This window comes from Sporothrix brasiliensis (genome assembly GCF_000820605.1).
Source record: "Sporothrix brasiliensis 5110 chromosome Unknown Cont19, whole genome shotgun sequence".
Lineage (NCBI taxonomy): Eukaryota > Fungi > Ascomycota > Sordariomycetes > Ophiostomatales > Ophiostomataceae > Sporothrix > Sporothrix brasiliensis.
Window position 1 is genome coordinate 3579382 of NW_024467138.1, and position 17325 is coordinate 3596706.

The following is a 17325-nucleotide window of genomic DNA, read 5'->3' on the forward strand; positions in this document are numbered from 1 at the left end:
CTGCCTACTGTCACCCACCTCGAAAACTGCGTTCCCGCACTCCCGTCCGTTCTTTGTCGCGGCCTTCCTTGTGTGCTCTGCTTTATTGCCGCAAGTATCTTAGCTTTCCCAACGGCGGTTTGTCCATTTGTTGCAACTAGCAACCTTACCTTACTATTTCACCCCCAACAGTCGCCTTACTATCCCGCCTCCTTTACCTTGCCACCCTCCACATACTCCGCATCATCCACCACCACGCCCCGGGTCGTCCTTATCCGCGTTCCCCCCGCGAACCTTCGCGGCCTACGGAGTATTTCCCCCCCTAGCATTTTGCCGCATCTTGCAATGGCGGACGATCACTCGGCCGGCGACGCCGCCGTGGGCACGGAGGAGTCCAAATCCGCCGCGGCTGCGATCGATACCAAAACCATCGCTGCGAACCGGAAGGCCTATCTGCTCAGCCTGGTTCCGGACCTGACTCTCGACGAGATCTGGATGCTGCAAGAACGCCTTGCCAAGCTCGACCTACGGACCGACATCTTTGCCCGCCTGCCGCCGGAGCTGCAGTTTATGGTGGCCGACAGCCTGGGCCCGGCCGACCTGGGCTGCTGTTTGCACGTGTCGTCCATGTGGCGGAGCGCCTTCTTGCACGAGTCCATGCGCAAGGACCTCGCACGGCGGTGCTTCCCGTCGTTGCTGGAATACGTCGATGCCGTGCGGGCGGAGATGGCCAAGGCGGGCACCGACGGAGCCGTTGCACGACGTGACGAGACCACCGAACGGACTGAGAGCACCGGAGACTCCAACGACACCAAGAGCGCCGACGACGCGGAAGGGACCGACACCGTCGACAACACCGGAGCGGCCGAGGGCCAAAGCGAAAGGGACCACAACGCCCACGTCGACCTGATATTTTCCGAAACGGCACGCAAGTACGCGCTTCGGGCGCTCGGTCGCTTCCGATATGTGTTCCGCCACTGCCGGACGCCGCCGTTTACAGTGGCAGAAAAGGCGGCCGCCAGGGTAGCAGGGAAGCCGGTGAGCGAAATCACGGCGAGCGAGTCGACATGGCTGGACCAAGGACGCCCGCTCGCTCGACGGAGAAACAAAAGACGGCAACGGCAGCAGCAACAACAACAGCAACAACAACAGCAACAACCGGAGCCAAGCTACGGAATGGTGCATGCCGAGGCGGTACGACGGGGATGGCAGCCGCCACGGCCGCACGACCTCTTGCAGAACCGGGCGGATCCAGCCCTCGATCTGCACAGTGACGAAGACGACGAGGACGACGAAGACGACGGCGTTGTCTCGTTTCACGGGGCAGACTACGCATACGGTCGACTTGCATGGCAATGCCTGCGGAACAACGACACGTGGTTTCTTGTGGATGACTTGCGTGATGGGCGGCGGCTCCCTCTCTGCGTGCCAAACGACCACCGGCGAGGCGATTCGTTCTTGCTCGTTGGCTTTGGCGACGAATTGCTGCTGGCGGCGTCAGGAAACCGCATGTGCGTTGACCTTGACATGTGATCTCCAAAACCCCCCGTATACCGTGAACCGCTTCGTACTGACGCCTCGCAGACTCGCCTGGAACTTCGTCACCGGCGAACAACAAGACAAGCAGCTTCCAGCACAGCTGGACACCGTGCAGACGCTTGGCAAGCGCACCTGCATCTTAGCGGACGGCCACGTGTACTTTTGGGAGTTTGGCGGCATGCTCCGCGAGGTCGATATGAGTGGCCTGGACGAGAAGCACCGGCAGCCCGACGTCGACGGCCGCCTGCCGAGCTTTTTCATCCTCGACCCTGTCAACGAAGCCGTCTTTTACCTGGGCAACTTTGAGCTCGACGGGGGCCAGATGGGCCGCAACGGCAAGCTCAGCTTCCACCTGCACATGTTTGACGACCTCCGCTACAAGGAAACCTTCTCCGACCACATCCACTTTGACAACTACGCCTTCCCCCGCTGCCTCATCGAGGCCACCGTGCGCCGCAACGCGCGCGGGCTGTACTCCCTGGCGTCGTGGCGGGCAGGCTCCGGCGCGCCAGGCCCTACGCGCAGTGTGTCGACCGGCGAGGTCGTCGGCGTGGCATCACTCGCGTTCAACATCTACACAAAAACGTTTTCGCTGTCCTTTTTCAACCTGCCACCCGCGACACCGGCCGCCGGCCGCGAGGGCGCGCAGCTGATTCGCATACACATCTGGAACGACCAGGTCATCACCATTGTCGACCGATACCGCGACGCGCCGCAGGGCAAAGTGCTCCGCTCCAAGCCGCTGCTCTTTGCGTTCGACGACGAGTACAGCGAAGCCGCGCGCTGTTCGGCGGCGAAGCCGTTCTCGAAAGTGCCCTTGTATACGTCAAAGGTGGACGACGAGGATGACATGGACGAGTTTGAAAGCAACAGCAAAAGCCAAGACGCTACGGGTGCTACGAGTGCTACGAGTGCTACGAGTGCTACGAGTGCTACGAGTGCTACGAGTGCTGCGAGTGCACGACCACCACCAGCGCATTGCAACACGCACGTCAAGCCCGAGCTCCGGCAGCAGGTGCGCTTCGACGATCTGGCCCCAGGGACCCCCGGCCAGTGGCTGCAGGACGACGACGACTGGACCAAGAACAATTGTCTGCTGCGGTTCGCGCTCGACGTGGACTCGTCGCCGTCCCGTGCGGACCCCTACCGGCCGGCACACATCGGCTCGTATTTCATGCAGGGCGACGACGACTTTCTCGTGTTCCGGCACGACAACGAATACACCATCTGGAGCTTCCGCGACGACATCGTGCACAGCGTCGCACATTCGGATGAGACTGCGGGCGGTGCCGTCACCACGGGCGACGCTTCTGCAAGCTGACCAACATTATCGGTGCTTGGAAAGCTAAGAAATGCTGTCAAAATAGTCGTTGCCCATCCCATTGATCGCCGCACAACGTCGCGTTGGTCCGGACGGTGCGCCAAAAGGCGGGCCTCCACTGTCCCGGGGGAAGACGCGGTGAGTCCGGCTGTGTGGCTGCAATCATGGTTGGATAACGACGGCAGCAGACGAGCATGTATGGAATCCAAGACGGTCTCAGGTGTCACAGCAGCTGGACACTGAGGGGAAGCCTGTATTTATTTTACAGCCCCTCATTTGGGCGCCAGTGTCGTCGTATGCTGCGCAGTAGCCGAGGCCCTGGCCACTGTAGGGAGAAGGACTTCAGGCCAGAAAGGGCTGGGGGCATGGAGATTGGCTATTCTGGGGACAGCACGTCGCACATGGGGCCAAAGGGCGCCTCTTACAGGCCCAAAGCTGCTTCCTGCCACGGGCGTCAACCGGGTAATGAGAGACCGCCGCGCCTTGCCTCGTGTGTTTGGCGGCAAGCTAGGCCGTGGCAAGAGGCAAAACAGAGGAAACGGCCACTGAAAGAGCGAGCCTGGCGGCGCTGGCAGCGCCTTCCCCTTACGCTAGAAACCTGCAACATACGGAGCCCGTTCACCCGAATCCACCCGAGATAAAAAATAGGAGTTTTCAGCCAATCAGCACGCGCGGAAATATGCGATGCGGGTCCACCAGACACAATTTTTGCAGTGGCTGTCCCGGCGCTAGCGGGCCAAGGTGGGAGAGGAAACAAGGCAGAGTGGCACAGACCGGCAGGAGCGAACGGCTCAGGTTGCCCAAACAGCGAGACAATACAGGTAGTGCTCGGGTACCTTTCAGGGGTCTCAGATGCTCAGAGGGAAGGCACGCCCGAAACAGCGAGCACGCCAAATTTTTCGAAAGCAACGAAAAATAGTAATAAAAATAAAAATAAAAATAAAAAATATTCGCCGGGAAAAAGGCCTCACAGATTTTCGACTCCCTCTCGTTTCTCTTTCTCCCCTCCCTCCCCTTCTCTCTTCCTCCGTCTCCCTCCTCTCGCGACAGCAACACTAATCTTATTCGCAAAACCTCGTCTTTGCGAACATCTACTCCACTCCTTCTTTTTTTTGTTTGTTGCTTATCCCGCACACCGCCTCTGTCTCTCACATTCACAAAATGGCTGCTGCTGCTGAGAAGACCGGCATCGTCGCCCCGACGGCCGTTGCGCCGAAGACCGGCCTTGCCCTGTACTCCCGCTTCGCCCTGGCCGGCGCTGTCTGCTGTTCCGTCACACACGGTGCCCTGACGCCCGTCGATGTGTAAGTTGCGCCTGCTCTGCCGCCCCGGATGGCTGATGAGGACGGCGTGGCGCGCCTTTTCGGAGATGTGCCGCATCACCGTGGCCTAATCTCCGGTGGCATGGGAGGAGCCACGACAGACATGCCCATCGCCTGATGCGTATCGCGCTCGCCTCTCGTCTTGTCACGTTCTGTCACGTTCTGTCACTAACCCCCTCTCAACAGCGTCAAGACCCGCATCCAGCTCGAGCCGACTGTCTACAACAAGGGCATGATTGGCGGCTTCCGCCAGGTCATCCAGAACGAGGGCGCCGGCGCCCTGCTGACTGGTATTGGCCCGACCTTTGCCGGCTACTTTTTGCAGGGTGCCTTCAAGTTTGGTGGGTATGAGTTCTTCAAGAAGCAGCACATCGACTACCTCGGCCTCGAGACGGCCTCCAAGTACCGCACCGCCGTCTACCTGGCCTCGTCTGCCGCCGCCGAGTTCTTCGCCGACATTGCCCTGTGCCCCCTGGAGGCCACCCGCATCCGTCTTGTCTCGCAGCCCACGTACGCCAGCGGCCTGATCTCCGGTTTCTCCAAGATGCTGTCCACGGAGGGCATTGGCGCGTTCTACGCCGGCTTCGGCCCCATTCTGTTCAAGCAGGTCCCCTACACCATGTCCAAGTTTGTCGTCTTCGAGAAGGTCTCCGAGGCCATCTTCAACATCTACCCCAAGAACACCCTGTCCGACGCCAGCCAGACCGCTGTCAACCTGGGCTCTGGCCTGATTGCCGGCTTCGCCGCCGCCATTGTCTCGCAGCCCGCCGACACCATGCTCTCCAAGATCAACAAGACCCCCGGCCTGCCCGGCGAGGGCACCACCTCGCGCCTGATCAAGATCGCCAAGGAGCTGGGTCTGCGCGGCTCGTACTCTGGTATTGGTGCCCGTCTGTTCATGGTCGGCACCCTGACCGCCGGCCAGTTCGCCATCTACGGTATGTCCCCACGATTGCAGTGTCCCGCGTGTCCATGTGCCACCGGATTAGACAAACACGAACGAGATACTAACAATCCTTGCAGGTGACCTGAAGAAGGCTCTCGGCGCCACTGGCGGTGTTGAGATCTCCAAGTAAACGGAGACCCAGCGCTTGTTGGTTGCGTCAAGAAGCTTGGGCGAGGGGGCGACCTTGGTTGGGTTAAGAGAGGTATTGATGTGGATAGACACTGAGGGGACGAATAGAGATGGACATACGGTGGCCCGTGGTGGAACGTTGCCGCTTGCGTTTGTAAAAGTAGCCAAAGACTCTTTTTTTTTCCCTTTTTTTTTACATCTACCTCGAGAAATAGAATTTCCGGTTTAATTTTTGACAAAACAAAATACTGGAGAGTTATGACAGGGCGGCGTCCCGGGGAAGGAAGTCGAACGGCTTTATATACGATGGATGGACAACATACAAGCAAAATGGAGAAGTACAACCGCTGTTTCTACAAGGACGCAAGTTTTACATCACAATTATACACAACACGACGGATTACGGTACGCAAATACAAAATCATTTACTCTTGAAGTACGTCAAAATATTTGATATCTTCGGTCCGCAGATGGCCAGCCGTAAACTACATACACTATGTAAAGGAAATTCATCAGGCGGTTCGTAAATAAGGGTCGAATGCAAAGAAACGGGATGACAGGGTAAAGTAAAATGATGAGAAAAAAAAAGAGAAAGACACCAAGCAAAATTGCAATGTATATACCAAACTCACAGCCGACAGCTGTTCCAACTTTCAATCCTTGTCCACTTACTCCTTGTTCTGCACACGGCGCAGCCAGTCGTCGTTGACACGCATGCCGTCCACGACGACGACACCACGGCCACGGCCAACACGGTCCTCCCGCTCCCACCACTTTTGCGCTGCGGCAGCATCGCCGGCCGGCTTCTCGGCCTCCGATTCGCTGTCGGCCAGGCCGCCGTGGCCGTTGTCGGCCCCGACAACGACAATAATGTCGTTGCGGAACCAGTTCTGGATTTGGTTGACGGTGGCGCCGTTGTCGCCGGTCAGAGACTCTTGCAGGTACACGACGTCGGGCTCGAGGAGGTGGAGGATGTGGGCGTGGCCGTTGGGCGACGTGAAGGGAATAATCTCCGAGTCCTTCTCGACAAGCGCGAGAGCCTGCGAGTGGAGGGCGTTGTAGGCCACGCTGGCCGACGGAGCCTTGGCCTCCTGCTTGGGCGACTGAGCAGCGTCAGCAGCGATGTTGGAGAAGGAGGAGCTCAGCGAGTTGGGCTGCTGGAAGCTGGACGCCCCCGGGTCGAGCAAGGCGCTGTCCTTGAGACCGGGCGCGTAGACGAGCACGAATATCCGTGTGCGCGAGAAGTCCGTCTGGCGGGGAATGTACGAGAGGATGGACTGGAGGAAAGACTTGGTTAGTAAAGGGAAAACGAGGCGAGGATTTTGAAATGGCTCAGGCAGCACTCACAGCATGCTCGTGGAAGCCGTCTTCGTCGACGTCCAGGTCGTGGGCTGCCGACACGACGATAGCGACCGTCTTGCGCTTCCGGCCAACGACGTCCTTGGCGAAGGGCGCTGCAACCGACGACGCAGCAGCAGCGGCGGCGGCCGGACGCTCATGGCGCGCATCGGCTTCCTCAGACCAGGTCTCATGGTCGGCATACGCGTCCTTGTCGCCCTCGCGGATCGACGCAAGAGCGCCACCCACCGCTGCCGACGCAGCCGAGATGCCGGCCGTCACAGCCTTGCTGGCATTGCCAACCCAGTGCTGCGGGCTGCCCGTGCGGTTCAGCGCATCTGTCATGCGCGCACCCCAGCCGCTACCGGGCGCATTGGGGACGCCGCCGACGTAGGAGCCGGAGGCATCGGCCAGGTTGATGGTGTTCCCAACGGCGCTGCCCGGCGGCTGCGGCGTCGAGACGCCGTACGGCGGGTTGTCGCCGTAGTCGGCGTGGTCGTAGTCGACGTCGCCGTATGGCCGCTGCTGGTTGCTTGGACGGCCAGAGCCTTGGTTGGGGCCACTGCCGTTGCCGCCGCTCATGAAGCCGCTGTGCTCGCCCTCCTCGTCCTCGTAGTCGTCGTCGTGGTTACGCTGGCTCCAAGCCCACGCAGCGATGCCGGCGGTCGCAATGGTCAGCGTTAGGACGAGCGGCACCCAGTGATTCAGGGCGCCGCGGCGCCGCGAGTTGTCGTAGCGGTCGGACATGGTGGCCGACGGTCAAGTTGCAGATGGTCGGGGAGAGAGACGATGTGCCCGACTCTCGACTCTCGACTCTCACACGGCCCGGAGGCGGGCCGAAACGGAACGAATGTGGCGAGTCAAAACGGCAGCCGGGGACGGCTCCTGGGACAGCTGGCTAAAGCAGGATCCGCAGCGGCGCAGGAATGCACGCGGGTGTCGAAACAAAGTGCTCCGTGGAGGTGCAGCCTCAAAGTATCGTATATAAGAAAAGAGACTGGAATGTGGAAATGCGCACAAGGGCGGAGATGTCAGGAAGAAAGATACAGCCGACGCCTGAACGTTAGGAGTGCAGACAGCAAGCAGTTAGCAGGCCAACGACATTCTGCAGCATTACCAGATGTCGGGTCCTGTCGTCGTGTTATCCGGGTGGCTGGTAAACAATGCGAATTTGCACCTGCTAGCCGATGCCCGTTGCGCTGTGGATTGCTGGGCCGAGGAGGGACAAAACAACAGGGACGAGGTGCCTGTCGCTCTTGCCCCAGCCACAGCCTTTCCTGCCCAGTTGCCCCAGCTTGTTTTGACCAGCGCCGAGGCAAGAGCCTACGCTAATTGGTTGTCCGGGCAAACGCTGGCTCGGGTGGAACAGAGCGTCTGTGGCACGTGATTTAGTACCACGTGCCGATAAGCTGATAAGCGTTCTGTGCGTGCTAATTATTTTGGTGGGGCCGACCTCCGCTGAAGGGCCCAGCTAGCTGCTGATTGGCTGCCTGGAACAGCTACCCCCAGCGGCCCGCTCGCCGCCTATTTACAAGCACACAATAGCACTGGCGTCATTTCCACGTCCCCCATCGCGAGGCTGGTTTTGTCCTTTACGACGAACAACCATCAGCACCGACCCACCCTCTACCCTTCCGGCGACCGCTGCCGACTGTTGCGACTGTCGTTTGTAATCGCTTTCGTTTCGTTCGTCACGGCAGCACATTGAGCACCGCTGACTCGAAATCGACGGCGTCCTCGTGCCCACGGCGTTTCGCCTCGGCTTTTCAGCCTCCGGCATCAATTTATCTCGAAAAGCATCGTCTGCACAAGTAGACTGTTGTCCCGCACGACAGAGTCTCCTCCCCTTGTCGGGCGTGCTTCCCTCGACGGCCTGATCTGCGCCGTCTGCGCCTTTTGCGCTGTGTAGAGCGCAAGCTGCGACCGCATCCGCCATGTCCGAAACACCACCGCTCTCCTCCTCCTCGTCCTTCTCGTCGATCCGTTCCTTGTCGCCCGATCTTTCGTCCTCGCGCATCTACCGACGCCGCCGACGCAACAATGCCGCGTCTGCTGTGTCGCGGCAGACCGCCCTGACGGTCGCGTTTGTGTCTGCCATCGTCTCGGCCTTGTGTGCAGGCTCTGTCACCGTCTTCTCGCTGTACGGCCACATCTTCCAGGAGCGGCTGCACTACTCGCAGTTCCAGGTGAACGGCGTGGCCATTGCTGCCAGCATTTCGTGCTACCTGCCCGTGCCCCTGATGGGCTACGTCTGCGACCGCGTCGGCCCCGCCCCGCTCTCGCTGCTGTCGAGCGTGCTCTTTGGCGGCGGCTACGGGCTGGCTGCCATCCTGTACAAAAAGGCAGCCACCGAAGCCACGGTGGGCGCCGGCGGAGCGCCGGCGCCGCCGGCGACGCGCGCCTACGCTCTGATGGTGGCTGCGTTTGTGTGCGTTGGCGCCGCGACCTGTGCCATGTACCTGAGCGCCGTGGCGACGTGCGCCAAGAACTTTGGCCGCGGCCGGCACCGTGGTCTGGCCCTGGCGGCGCCCATTGCGGCGTTTGGCCTCAGCGGCATGTGGCAGAGCCAGCTCGGCAGCCGCCTGCTGTACGAGCGCCTGCCGCCGCTGCCCGACGATGGACCGGGGGCGCCGCCCCGCCGCGGCGACGTGAACGTGTCGGCCTTTTTCCTGTTCCTGGCCATCCTGCTGTCGGTGGTCGGCCTGCTGGGCACGTTCACGTTGCGCGTCGTGGACGAGGCGAAGCTGATTGACGAGGCTGTCGACGAGCTCGAGCGCAGCGGCCTGCTGGACGGCAGCGCGCTCTTCCCGTCGTCGATACCGGGCCATGTGTCGTCGTCCTCGGCCGGCATAGACGACGCGACCGTCGGCCGGCCGACGCGGTTTGGTCCGGGCGTCAGCCGTGGCAACAGCAGCATCGGGATTGCCACGAACGGGCGCGGGACCGCCAACGGCTCGTACGGCACCATGGGGCGGACCAACCCCTTTTGTACGGCGCAGAGCGAAGACGAGGACGACGAGACGACGGTCGACGAGACGAGCCGCATGCTGCGTGGACCCCGCCGCCGCAGCGAGAGAGTGCGTGGCACGGGCGACGATGGCGAAGACGACGCGCTGGCAAGTCGCCGGCTGCTGGACCCCGGGAAGGACAACAGGGATGATGGCGACGGCGACGGCGACGATGAAGACAGCGACGAGGCTGGGCGCATCGAGGCGCAACAGGCGCGGTTCAAGAAGGCCTGGGTCTTGAATGCCGAGACCCACCGCTTCCTCTCCGATCACACCATGTGGCTGTTTGCCCTGGGCTTCTTCTTCATGATTGGACCCGGCGAGGCCTTTATCAACAACCTCGGCACCGTCATCAAGACGCTCTACCCGCCGAGCACCAATTTTGCGGCCGGCGGCGGCGCCACGACCGCCGCCACGCACGTTTCCATTGTCGGCATCACCAGCACCGTGGCCCGCCTGCTCACAGGCTCCTTGACGGACCTCCTGGCCCCGCGGCCGCAGACGCAGCATCTGCAGGCCGGCACGGCCTCGTCGGTGCCGTCCGTCGACGTGGAGGATGCGGGCGCGTTTCGCCGCGTCGTGTCGCGCTTTTCCGTGTCCCGCGTTGCCTTTTTGCTGACGTTTGCGCTGCTTCTGTCGGCGGGCCTCGTTGTGCAGGCCTCGGGCGCCGCCCAGAACCACGGCGACCGTTTCTGGATCGTGTCCGGGCTGGTCGGTGCGGGCTACGGCGCCGTGTTCAGCCTGACGCCCATCATCATCACAGTCATCTGGGGCGTGGAGAACTTTGGCACCAACTGGGGCATCGTGGCCATGTTTCCTGCACTGGGCGCCACCTTTTGGGGCCTCGTCTACTCGGCTGTCTACCAGGCCGGCGTCACGGCCACCATCGCGCCGAACGACCCCCTCTCGGCCGCTGCGGAAGACAACCTCTGCTACGGGACCCAGTGCTATGCGCCGACGTTCTGGGCCATGGCCGGCAGCGTGTGGCTGGCGTGCCTGCTCGTGCTCTTGGCCTGGAAGGGGCGCAACGGCTGGTCGCAGCGTGGGATCGTCATTTGATCTTCTTTGCTGATATGTATTTATGTACAAATTTCCGCGTGTTTATTTTTGAGCGACTCTTTGGCCATGTGTAGGATTTCATTTGTCTACTTTTGGTTATCATTTTGGGTATCACTTTGGTTATTTTACTTGTAGACACAGCTTCACGACGATGCAGCTGCCATCTTCCGGCGTATAATTTTCAAACCGAGATTTTTTCCTCCAGTCAAGCCCAAGTTCAGAAGTGAATCATCCTTCAATAACTATTCAAGTGATATAATTTTGTCAGCAGACATGCATCAGCTATATATCAGCAGCAACTACCGTTTTGACCTCTAGCATCGTGGCCAGCATTATATCCGGCATCATCTCCCGCGACATCGCCTTCGTCTGGACTCATCATGGCAACATCTCCATGCATCATCGCAAATGCTTAACTACATGAACGAGCGTAGCACGCACAGATTCACAATAACTACCGGAGACGGTCTATTCGTATCAATGCCGCCACAGTAGCACAGCCTGGCGAGGTCGTGCCACTATGACTGATGTTCTCCACGTGTAGTCGGCGCTTATATGCCTTACTGGAATAAGCGTGACACGGTGTTATCTGGTGGCTAATAGCTTCTAGGCTGTCCAGCCGCATGGTTGCCCCAACAGGACCCTTGAAGTTAAAACGAGCCTCACATTCATACTTGAAACACTGAGATGCATGATGTCTCGGCATAAAAATTAGATAAAGATTGAATTTATATGCATCAGCATTCTGTTCTGCACATATAGTCATAGTTCGTGGTACGTGCAGATATGACAGTCGGAAGCGCGTCTGAATGTTGACATTTGCGAAATGGCCACTGGTGAACTCGCAATCGCTGCAACATGGCGGCCTCCAAGACGCAGCACATCGTTGTCGTCCCCACGTCCAAGAGGCTTCGTCAAGCGCCTGTGTGGTTGTTCTTTGGTTGTTCTCCAACGACGATGCTCGTGTTTCGTGTTTTACAAGCGGCGCCGTCCCGATTTAGCTATTTTGGTGCCCGTCTTGTTCGCCTCGTTGGGAGTCGTAGTGTCGTACCGGTCATGCCATCGTTGTGTGCCCTTCATAAGCACACCTGTCAATATCGACAATAGCGGTACTGAGATCTACTTCTCGCCACTGGCGTCGATCCCCCTGCTCATTTATCATCGCCGAGTAGGACGTACTCCAGCAACGACATATTCCAGTGCACACAAAAAGCGGGCCCTCGTTGCTTCCTGCTCTGGTATTAGTGAAGCTTCGCATGCTTTATCGCGGGGTATATGTCATTGGGTGTCCTCTCGTTGGCACGTTCGTCGCTTATTCTCGGCGCCGGTGCAGCTCGGTCCGACATCTCCCATCCCGGTTGGCTTGTGAACGCGGCTGCTTGGCTCGACCTGTATGTGCAATGGTGCTGTGCGCTTCGATGTTCTAGATGCCTAAAGAACGCGGGCTCTAGTGTTGTGCGATTTTGTTGACTTCGCTGCGACCTGCTCACTCATCGAACGCGTTCATATGATTATGTAGCAAATCAGGACATGGGCACATGAACCCGGAGAAGCGTGCAGCCGAGGATGGCTCAACAACCCAAGCAGTTCAGGATGCCAGCAGAATCTCCAGAGTGCCAGCCCAGTGTCGAGGTACTGGCTGTTGGTTCTCCCCGTACATCCGACCGTCTTGCCGCGAGGCTTGTAGAGCCCAGCCGCCGGGATTGCGTTTGCCAGACCGCGTTTCTGCTCGAAACTGGCGAATCGCATCAACCACATCAACCATCACGCCATCCTTTGGATGACGATGAGGCCGTACAGCTGATCCCAGCCGGTGTCGGCCTTTATTGACTGCGCCACTTGTTGCAGCCGTCGGAAGATGTCGTTTGCTTTCATCCGGTGGCGGAAGCCACGCAATGGCATCCCAGGCAGCATTGTATACACAGGCCCCAACAGGCACACCGGCGGCGACTTGATCGGGAGTGGCTGGTCGAATGTTTGCTCGCAGCGACGGTCTGGCGAGGTTGGCCATATAGCCGTTGATGGCTCGATTGGTTCCCGGTTGGCCGCTGCCGACCCAGACTGAAAGCTGAATCGTCTGTTGTGCATTGGTGCTGTTGTCGGCAGTGGTGTTGATAGCAGTCTGACTGTTATCTCCCAAGGAGAGCAGCTCGCGAACATACTCGCTGCTGGCGTCGAGTGCGCCAGACAGAGGATAATGTGAAAGTCGGTCCGACTTCTTTGCCTGAGCGACATTGTCCTTTCCTGCTCTGGAATGCAGATGATCCGGGGAAGCTGACCCGCCAGCGCCAGGACAATCGGAGTGTCTCGGGACGTTTGTGTTTCTGCTGGCGTTATCGTTCGCGCCGCCAATGTTCTCATCTCCGTAACCACTGCCTCGTCCATCATCACCGCCTGCCGCAGTCCGCTCGCCGTCCTTACAGAGGCCGGCGTCGTTCAGCTGGTAGGACTTCTTTGCCGCTGCCTCTGTCCCCGCTGCCGTCGTCACAGCTGTCCTCGTTTCCCGAAAGAAGCTAAATGCATCACTGCTATTCGCGTTGAGCAGCGCTTTGGCATCCAGACTGTCAAATGCACCGTCGAGATCTCCGTCTTGTGGTGGATAAGGCTCAAATTCAAGCCGCAAGTGTCTCAGGCCGCTGAGCACGGTGGGGCCGTGGCGCGACAGCGAAACGGCCGCCTGCTGTGCGCGCACTGCCGCCTCCTGCTCGGCCGCAGAGACAAGAAATCGGATCAGCTTGTCGATCAGAGGCCCGGCGGAGATCCGTGGGAGTCCAGCCAATGTGAGCGACTGCAGACGAGGATTCCAATCTGGCCCGAGATCAGCGATCATCAGTGGATACGCGGTCTCGGCCCTTTCGCGCAAAACAGTCTCAGCGTACATCAAAGCCTCCCGTGGGCTTCTGGACGGGTCGCTGAGCGTGGGGATTTGCGTCACCAGCGAGTGATGGACACGCAAGCTGCGCAAGTTGGAAGCCATCACAGGGCGGAAGAGGTGGCTTCGGCCCAGAATGCCAGTCAGTGTAAAGGGCACCAGCCCGCCGGTCGGAATGGTGGGCGATGCGCAGTCAAAGTGCTGGATGTGGCCTCGAGAGCAGCGAAAGATTGACTCAACGCCTTCTACGGTAAAGTCTCGGTTTCCGCTTAGATAGAGATGCGTCAAGGAGACGGGCAGCTTGCAGATGTCGGTATCCCATACGTGATGCCAGTCCAGAGGCATTTGCCCAGGTCCACCGGCCAGAGCAAGCTTCACATCCTTGGCACGATCGCTCCTCAGTGGTTCATTGCCGGCGAGGCGTGCTACACTTGGGGGGCTGTGATTGTCAGCATCGTAGACGGGCGCATCGGCCAGGAACCGGTCCGGGTGCGAGAAAGTCCCACTAGCAGCCGATTCAACGATATAAGAGAGCCATCCTCGCCAGAGTGATGGGATTGTCTCTTCTGGCACATCTCCCACGACGGCTAGCTTCCCTTCCACCTCGAAGTGACTTGGCTGTGCAGTCAGGTCGTCTGTTCCAAAGCACTGGTAGAACAAAGCATGAACAGAGCTGTCCGTGAGCTTGTTGCTGGTCAAGTCCAAACTCCAGATGCGCTGCTTCGCGTGCTCGGCAATCGGGGCCAACGACGCGTCATCTAGCACCCGCCCGCGCAGCTTGAGTATACGAAGGTGTGGCAAGGCACCCTGATTGAAGGTACCCGTCTTAATAATGCCCTTGAGCGAGCCCGGTACATTGGACATATCCAGGTAGACAAGTTGCCTCCAGTAAGACGGGTGGAAGAATGTGTTTGGCAGAGGCATGCCGCAACCGGCAATGTCCAATATCAAGGGCATCGGTACAGAGCCATCCTCAGGATAATCATCCGGATGGAGAAGATGGCCTAGATCTGAGGGGTCGTAGCCCGTATTGCCACCGAGCAGGATACAACGCACAGCCGGGAACGCTGTACCAAGGAGCCGGAGGGTCTCTGAGAAGCTGCGGCCGCTGCTGCCGGCAATGGACATCGGCACATCAACAGCAAAGTCCCGAAAATCTAGTGACACGATAAGACGGCGGGTGCTATTCCGCACTGTCATTGCATGCCTTGTGGCGAAAAAGATGAACCATTGCAGGTCTAGAAGCATAGTCACAATGTTAGGTCTAGTTTTGTTGAGCGTCAAGGCATTAAGCAATAATGCTCGCGGCAAGAAGACCGGCAAAATAACACACCACGCTTGCCCAAGGACAAATGAAACTATTCATCTGTTTCACCAAAATCTCCAGGACACAACTAGCACAGGGCAGGGGGCAATAGGAGGAAAAGTAAAAACGAGACCTCCGACTACAGAAGGCACCAGCAGCACACATTTGGTGCCGGGAGAGAACATCAGGCCGTGTCAGGAAACACAACGCGGCAACAACATGAAAAGAAGAAAAGACGGTCCGATGCATGGCTAGGGTGAAGAACATTATTGAATCTCAGAGGCAAAAGCAATTAGAGTTAAAGACAGAAGACGAGAAAAAGACGCACCGTCGTTTGGGTGCAGGCCTAGCAGCCTGGCCGTTTGTAGTGGATCGTTCCACAATCGAGGAGCAAACTGGTCATAGAAGCGGCGTGATACTTGACAGAGCCTAGAGTAGTCTCGGGGAGCGACATACGGCGCAACAAGGTCAAGCCAATGGCCGCCGGTCACGGCCTCTTCGTAGGATGGAGGATGTGCCATTCTTGTTCGAAACTGGCAGGTCCTATCTGTATGAGGCTTTCGTTCTTTGTTGTCGTTGCGGGCAGCACTGGGAAAGACGAGGATCTGGGGCCTGGTGGCGACTGTTGGGACGGGGACGAGGAGAAAGGAAAACAACCGTTGTGAAGGAGGGGGTGTGCATGCAACAGACAAAGGACGCGAAGCAACAGAGTTGGGGTCTGTCTTTGTCTGGCCTTGTTAAAAAAACAGAGATAAAATGAGATAAAATAAGAAAATAAAAACAAAAATATCAACGTGTCTGTTGGAGAGGCCTTTCGTGAGCTGCAGGGGACCACGAGGCGTTGCCAAAGACGGAAGCCGCCACAGTCGTGAAGGAAGAATAGAGAAAAGGAAAGAAAAAAAGTGAAGAGAAGAGGGTGGTACTCGGGGTCGAAAATAAAAATAAGAAAACGCACAATGAAACGCAGGCGATGCCGGTGGGGTGGAAGTAGGAGAACCAGCGATGTAGAGACGCAAAAGGCAACGATGTCCTGACCACGAATAGGCAAAGCGGTTCACGAACAGAAGCGGGCCAATACAGTTGCTGTCGATGTGGCTGCTGGCCGTTGGTGTTGCACCGAATATTCTGTACAGTGGCTCAGACTGATTGGTGGCTTCCAAATCTGGCTTGTCTTGTTGCGGCCGCATATGCCAAGCCCCGAATGCCGGATGGGTATGCCGCACTGCTCTTGAAAATGGCTGCGGCGTCGATGCAATGGCAGTTGGGGGCCGTTCTTGGGCGTCTAAACTGGGCCCGGGGTTGGCCCGTTTTCGAGACCCCCGAATCTGGTGATACGGAGACGGGCTGCAGGCGTCGCTGCTACAGATGGAGCGGGCGTCTGTTTGCCCGCGGACGGCCTGGCTTGGGGGCCATCGTCTGCTTCTTCTGCCCTCTTTTGGCTTGTTCTGCGGTTTCGGGTTCTTCGGCGCTGGTTCTTTTTCTTGGCCCCAAGGTGGTACCGGTGATAGTCGTGCCGCTGCTTGCGGCACAGTCTGGATGGGCTTCTTGTGATGCTCGTCCGGCGGCTATGCAAGTTGTGTGCGCCTGTGTGGTGTTTGTAGATGGGGGAGTGAGTACGATTGCGCTTGTAGTTGGGGAAGAGGAAGACGTTGAAGCGCAACTCTGAAGCATCCGTTTCTGGATTTTGAGGTTTCGCTGTGGACGCGTATTGCTCCTTCCGCATGCTGCGCTGCGCCTTCCCGCTGTGCAACAGAAAGCAAGAACTGGAAAAAGTGGAACCCGGCTGTCGTACGCCATAATATATCGCTGTACGATGTATGGCAAGGCCGCGCCTGCCATTTTGGATACCCCGCACCGCATAGCCGTACGACCGGTTGCACCTGCTTTCTCTGTCTTCGCAGCAGGAGCGATGCGCCACAGTTTCCCTTCATTGTGATCAGAGGTGTGGCCGACGCCGGAGGCGACAGAATGCGCCTTCCAGAAAACGGTCCTTCCAGGTTTGGTTACTTGCGCTATTTACAGATTGCAGCCTTGAGCCTCAAACAACGTCTTTTAAAGCAAACGACAAACAAAAGACGGCAAACTGCAGTCGGGCAAACTGAGCGGCCCGTAGCTTGCAGCGAGGGTGTGGGTTGAACCTGGTAAAAATAACCCGCATGCAGCCTCTTTCGACTACGCTTCCTGCAGGTTCTCATGCAGGCTCGTCATCTATGAGAAACAGACCAACCCTACCCTTGCAGGAAGCAAAAAAAAGTACCGACTGATTCCTCCCGCTTCTCCCGTCTTCATGCCACTCTATTCGTGCCGCCGCACGTCGCACGTCAAACCGGGCCGCGTCGAGACCAGAGATGGGTGATGGGCACTGCCCGCGACGTGCGTCGGGATGCCAAAAGTGGCAAAGAGGCGCGTTAAACGAGGCTGGCCAAGAGAGTTGGGGGTCGAAGCTGAGGGCGAGGGCGAGGGGCGAGAATGGAGGGAGGGAGGGGGTGTCAAGATATCAGGCGGC

The 17325-nt window shown here is 58.5% G+C and overlaps 5 protein-coding genes across 5 annotated transcripts; 3 read left to right on the forward strand and 2 right to left on the reverse strand.

The window, feature by feature from the left end:
* Positions 1-324: 324 nt before the first annotated feature.
* SPBR_00221 (uncharacterized protein) lies at positions 325-2839 on the forward strand (the record flags this gene model as incomplete). Its single annotated transcript, XM_040758540.1, has 2 exons — positions 325-1490; positions 1564-2839. The coding sequence occupies 2 exons, from the start codon at positions 325-327 to the stop codon at positions 2837-2839; spliced, it is 2442 nt and encodes an 813-aa protein (XP_040618796.1).
* Positions 2840-4000: 1161 nt separating this feature from the next.
* SPBR_00704 (solute carrier family 25 (mitochondrial phosphate transporter), member 3) lies at positions 4001-5237 on the forward strand (the record flags this gene model as incomplete). The annotated part of the gene is made up of 3 exons (XM_040759023.1): positions 4001-4143; positions 4348-5099; positions 5185-5237. The coding sequence occupies 3 exons, from the start codon at positions 4001-4003 to the stop codon at positions 5235-5237; spliced, it is 948 nt and encodes a 315-aa protein (XP_040618797.1).
* Positions 5238-5904: 667 nt separating this feature from the next.
* On the reverse strand, positions 5905-7321 carry SPBR_00608 (uncharacterized protein; the record flags this gene model as incomplete). The annotated part of the gene is made up of 2 exons (XM_040758927.1): positions 5905-6513; positions 6584-7321. 2 exons carry the CDS (start codon positions 7319-7321, stop codon positions 5905-5907), a joined length of 1347 nt encoding a protein of 448 aa, XP_040618798.1.
* A 1187-nt stretch (positions 7322-8508) lies between these two features.
* SPBR_00314 (major facilitator superfamily transporter monocarboxylic acid) lies at positions 8509-10641 on the forward strand (the record flags this gene model as incomplete). The annotated part of the gene is made up of 1 exon (XM_040758633.1): positions 8509-10641. The coding sequence occupies one exon, from the start codon at positions 8509-8511 to the stop codon at positions 10639-10641; it is 2133 nt and encodes a 710-aa protein (XP_040618799.1).
* Positions 10642-12229: 1588 nt separating this feature from the next.
* On the reverse strand, positions 12230-14713 carry SPBR_00227 (leucine rich repeat domain containing protein; the record flags this gene model as incomplete). Its single annotated transcript, XM_040758546.1, has 1 exon — positions 12230-14713. One exon carries the CDS (start codon positions 14711-14713, stop codon positions 12230-12232), a length of 2484 nt encoding a protein of 827 aa, XP_040618800.1.
* Between the last annotated feature and the right edge of the window lie 2612 nt (positions 14714-17325).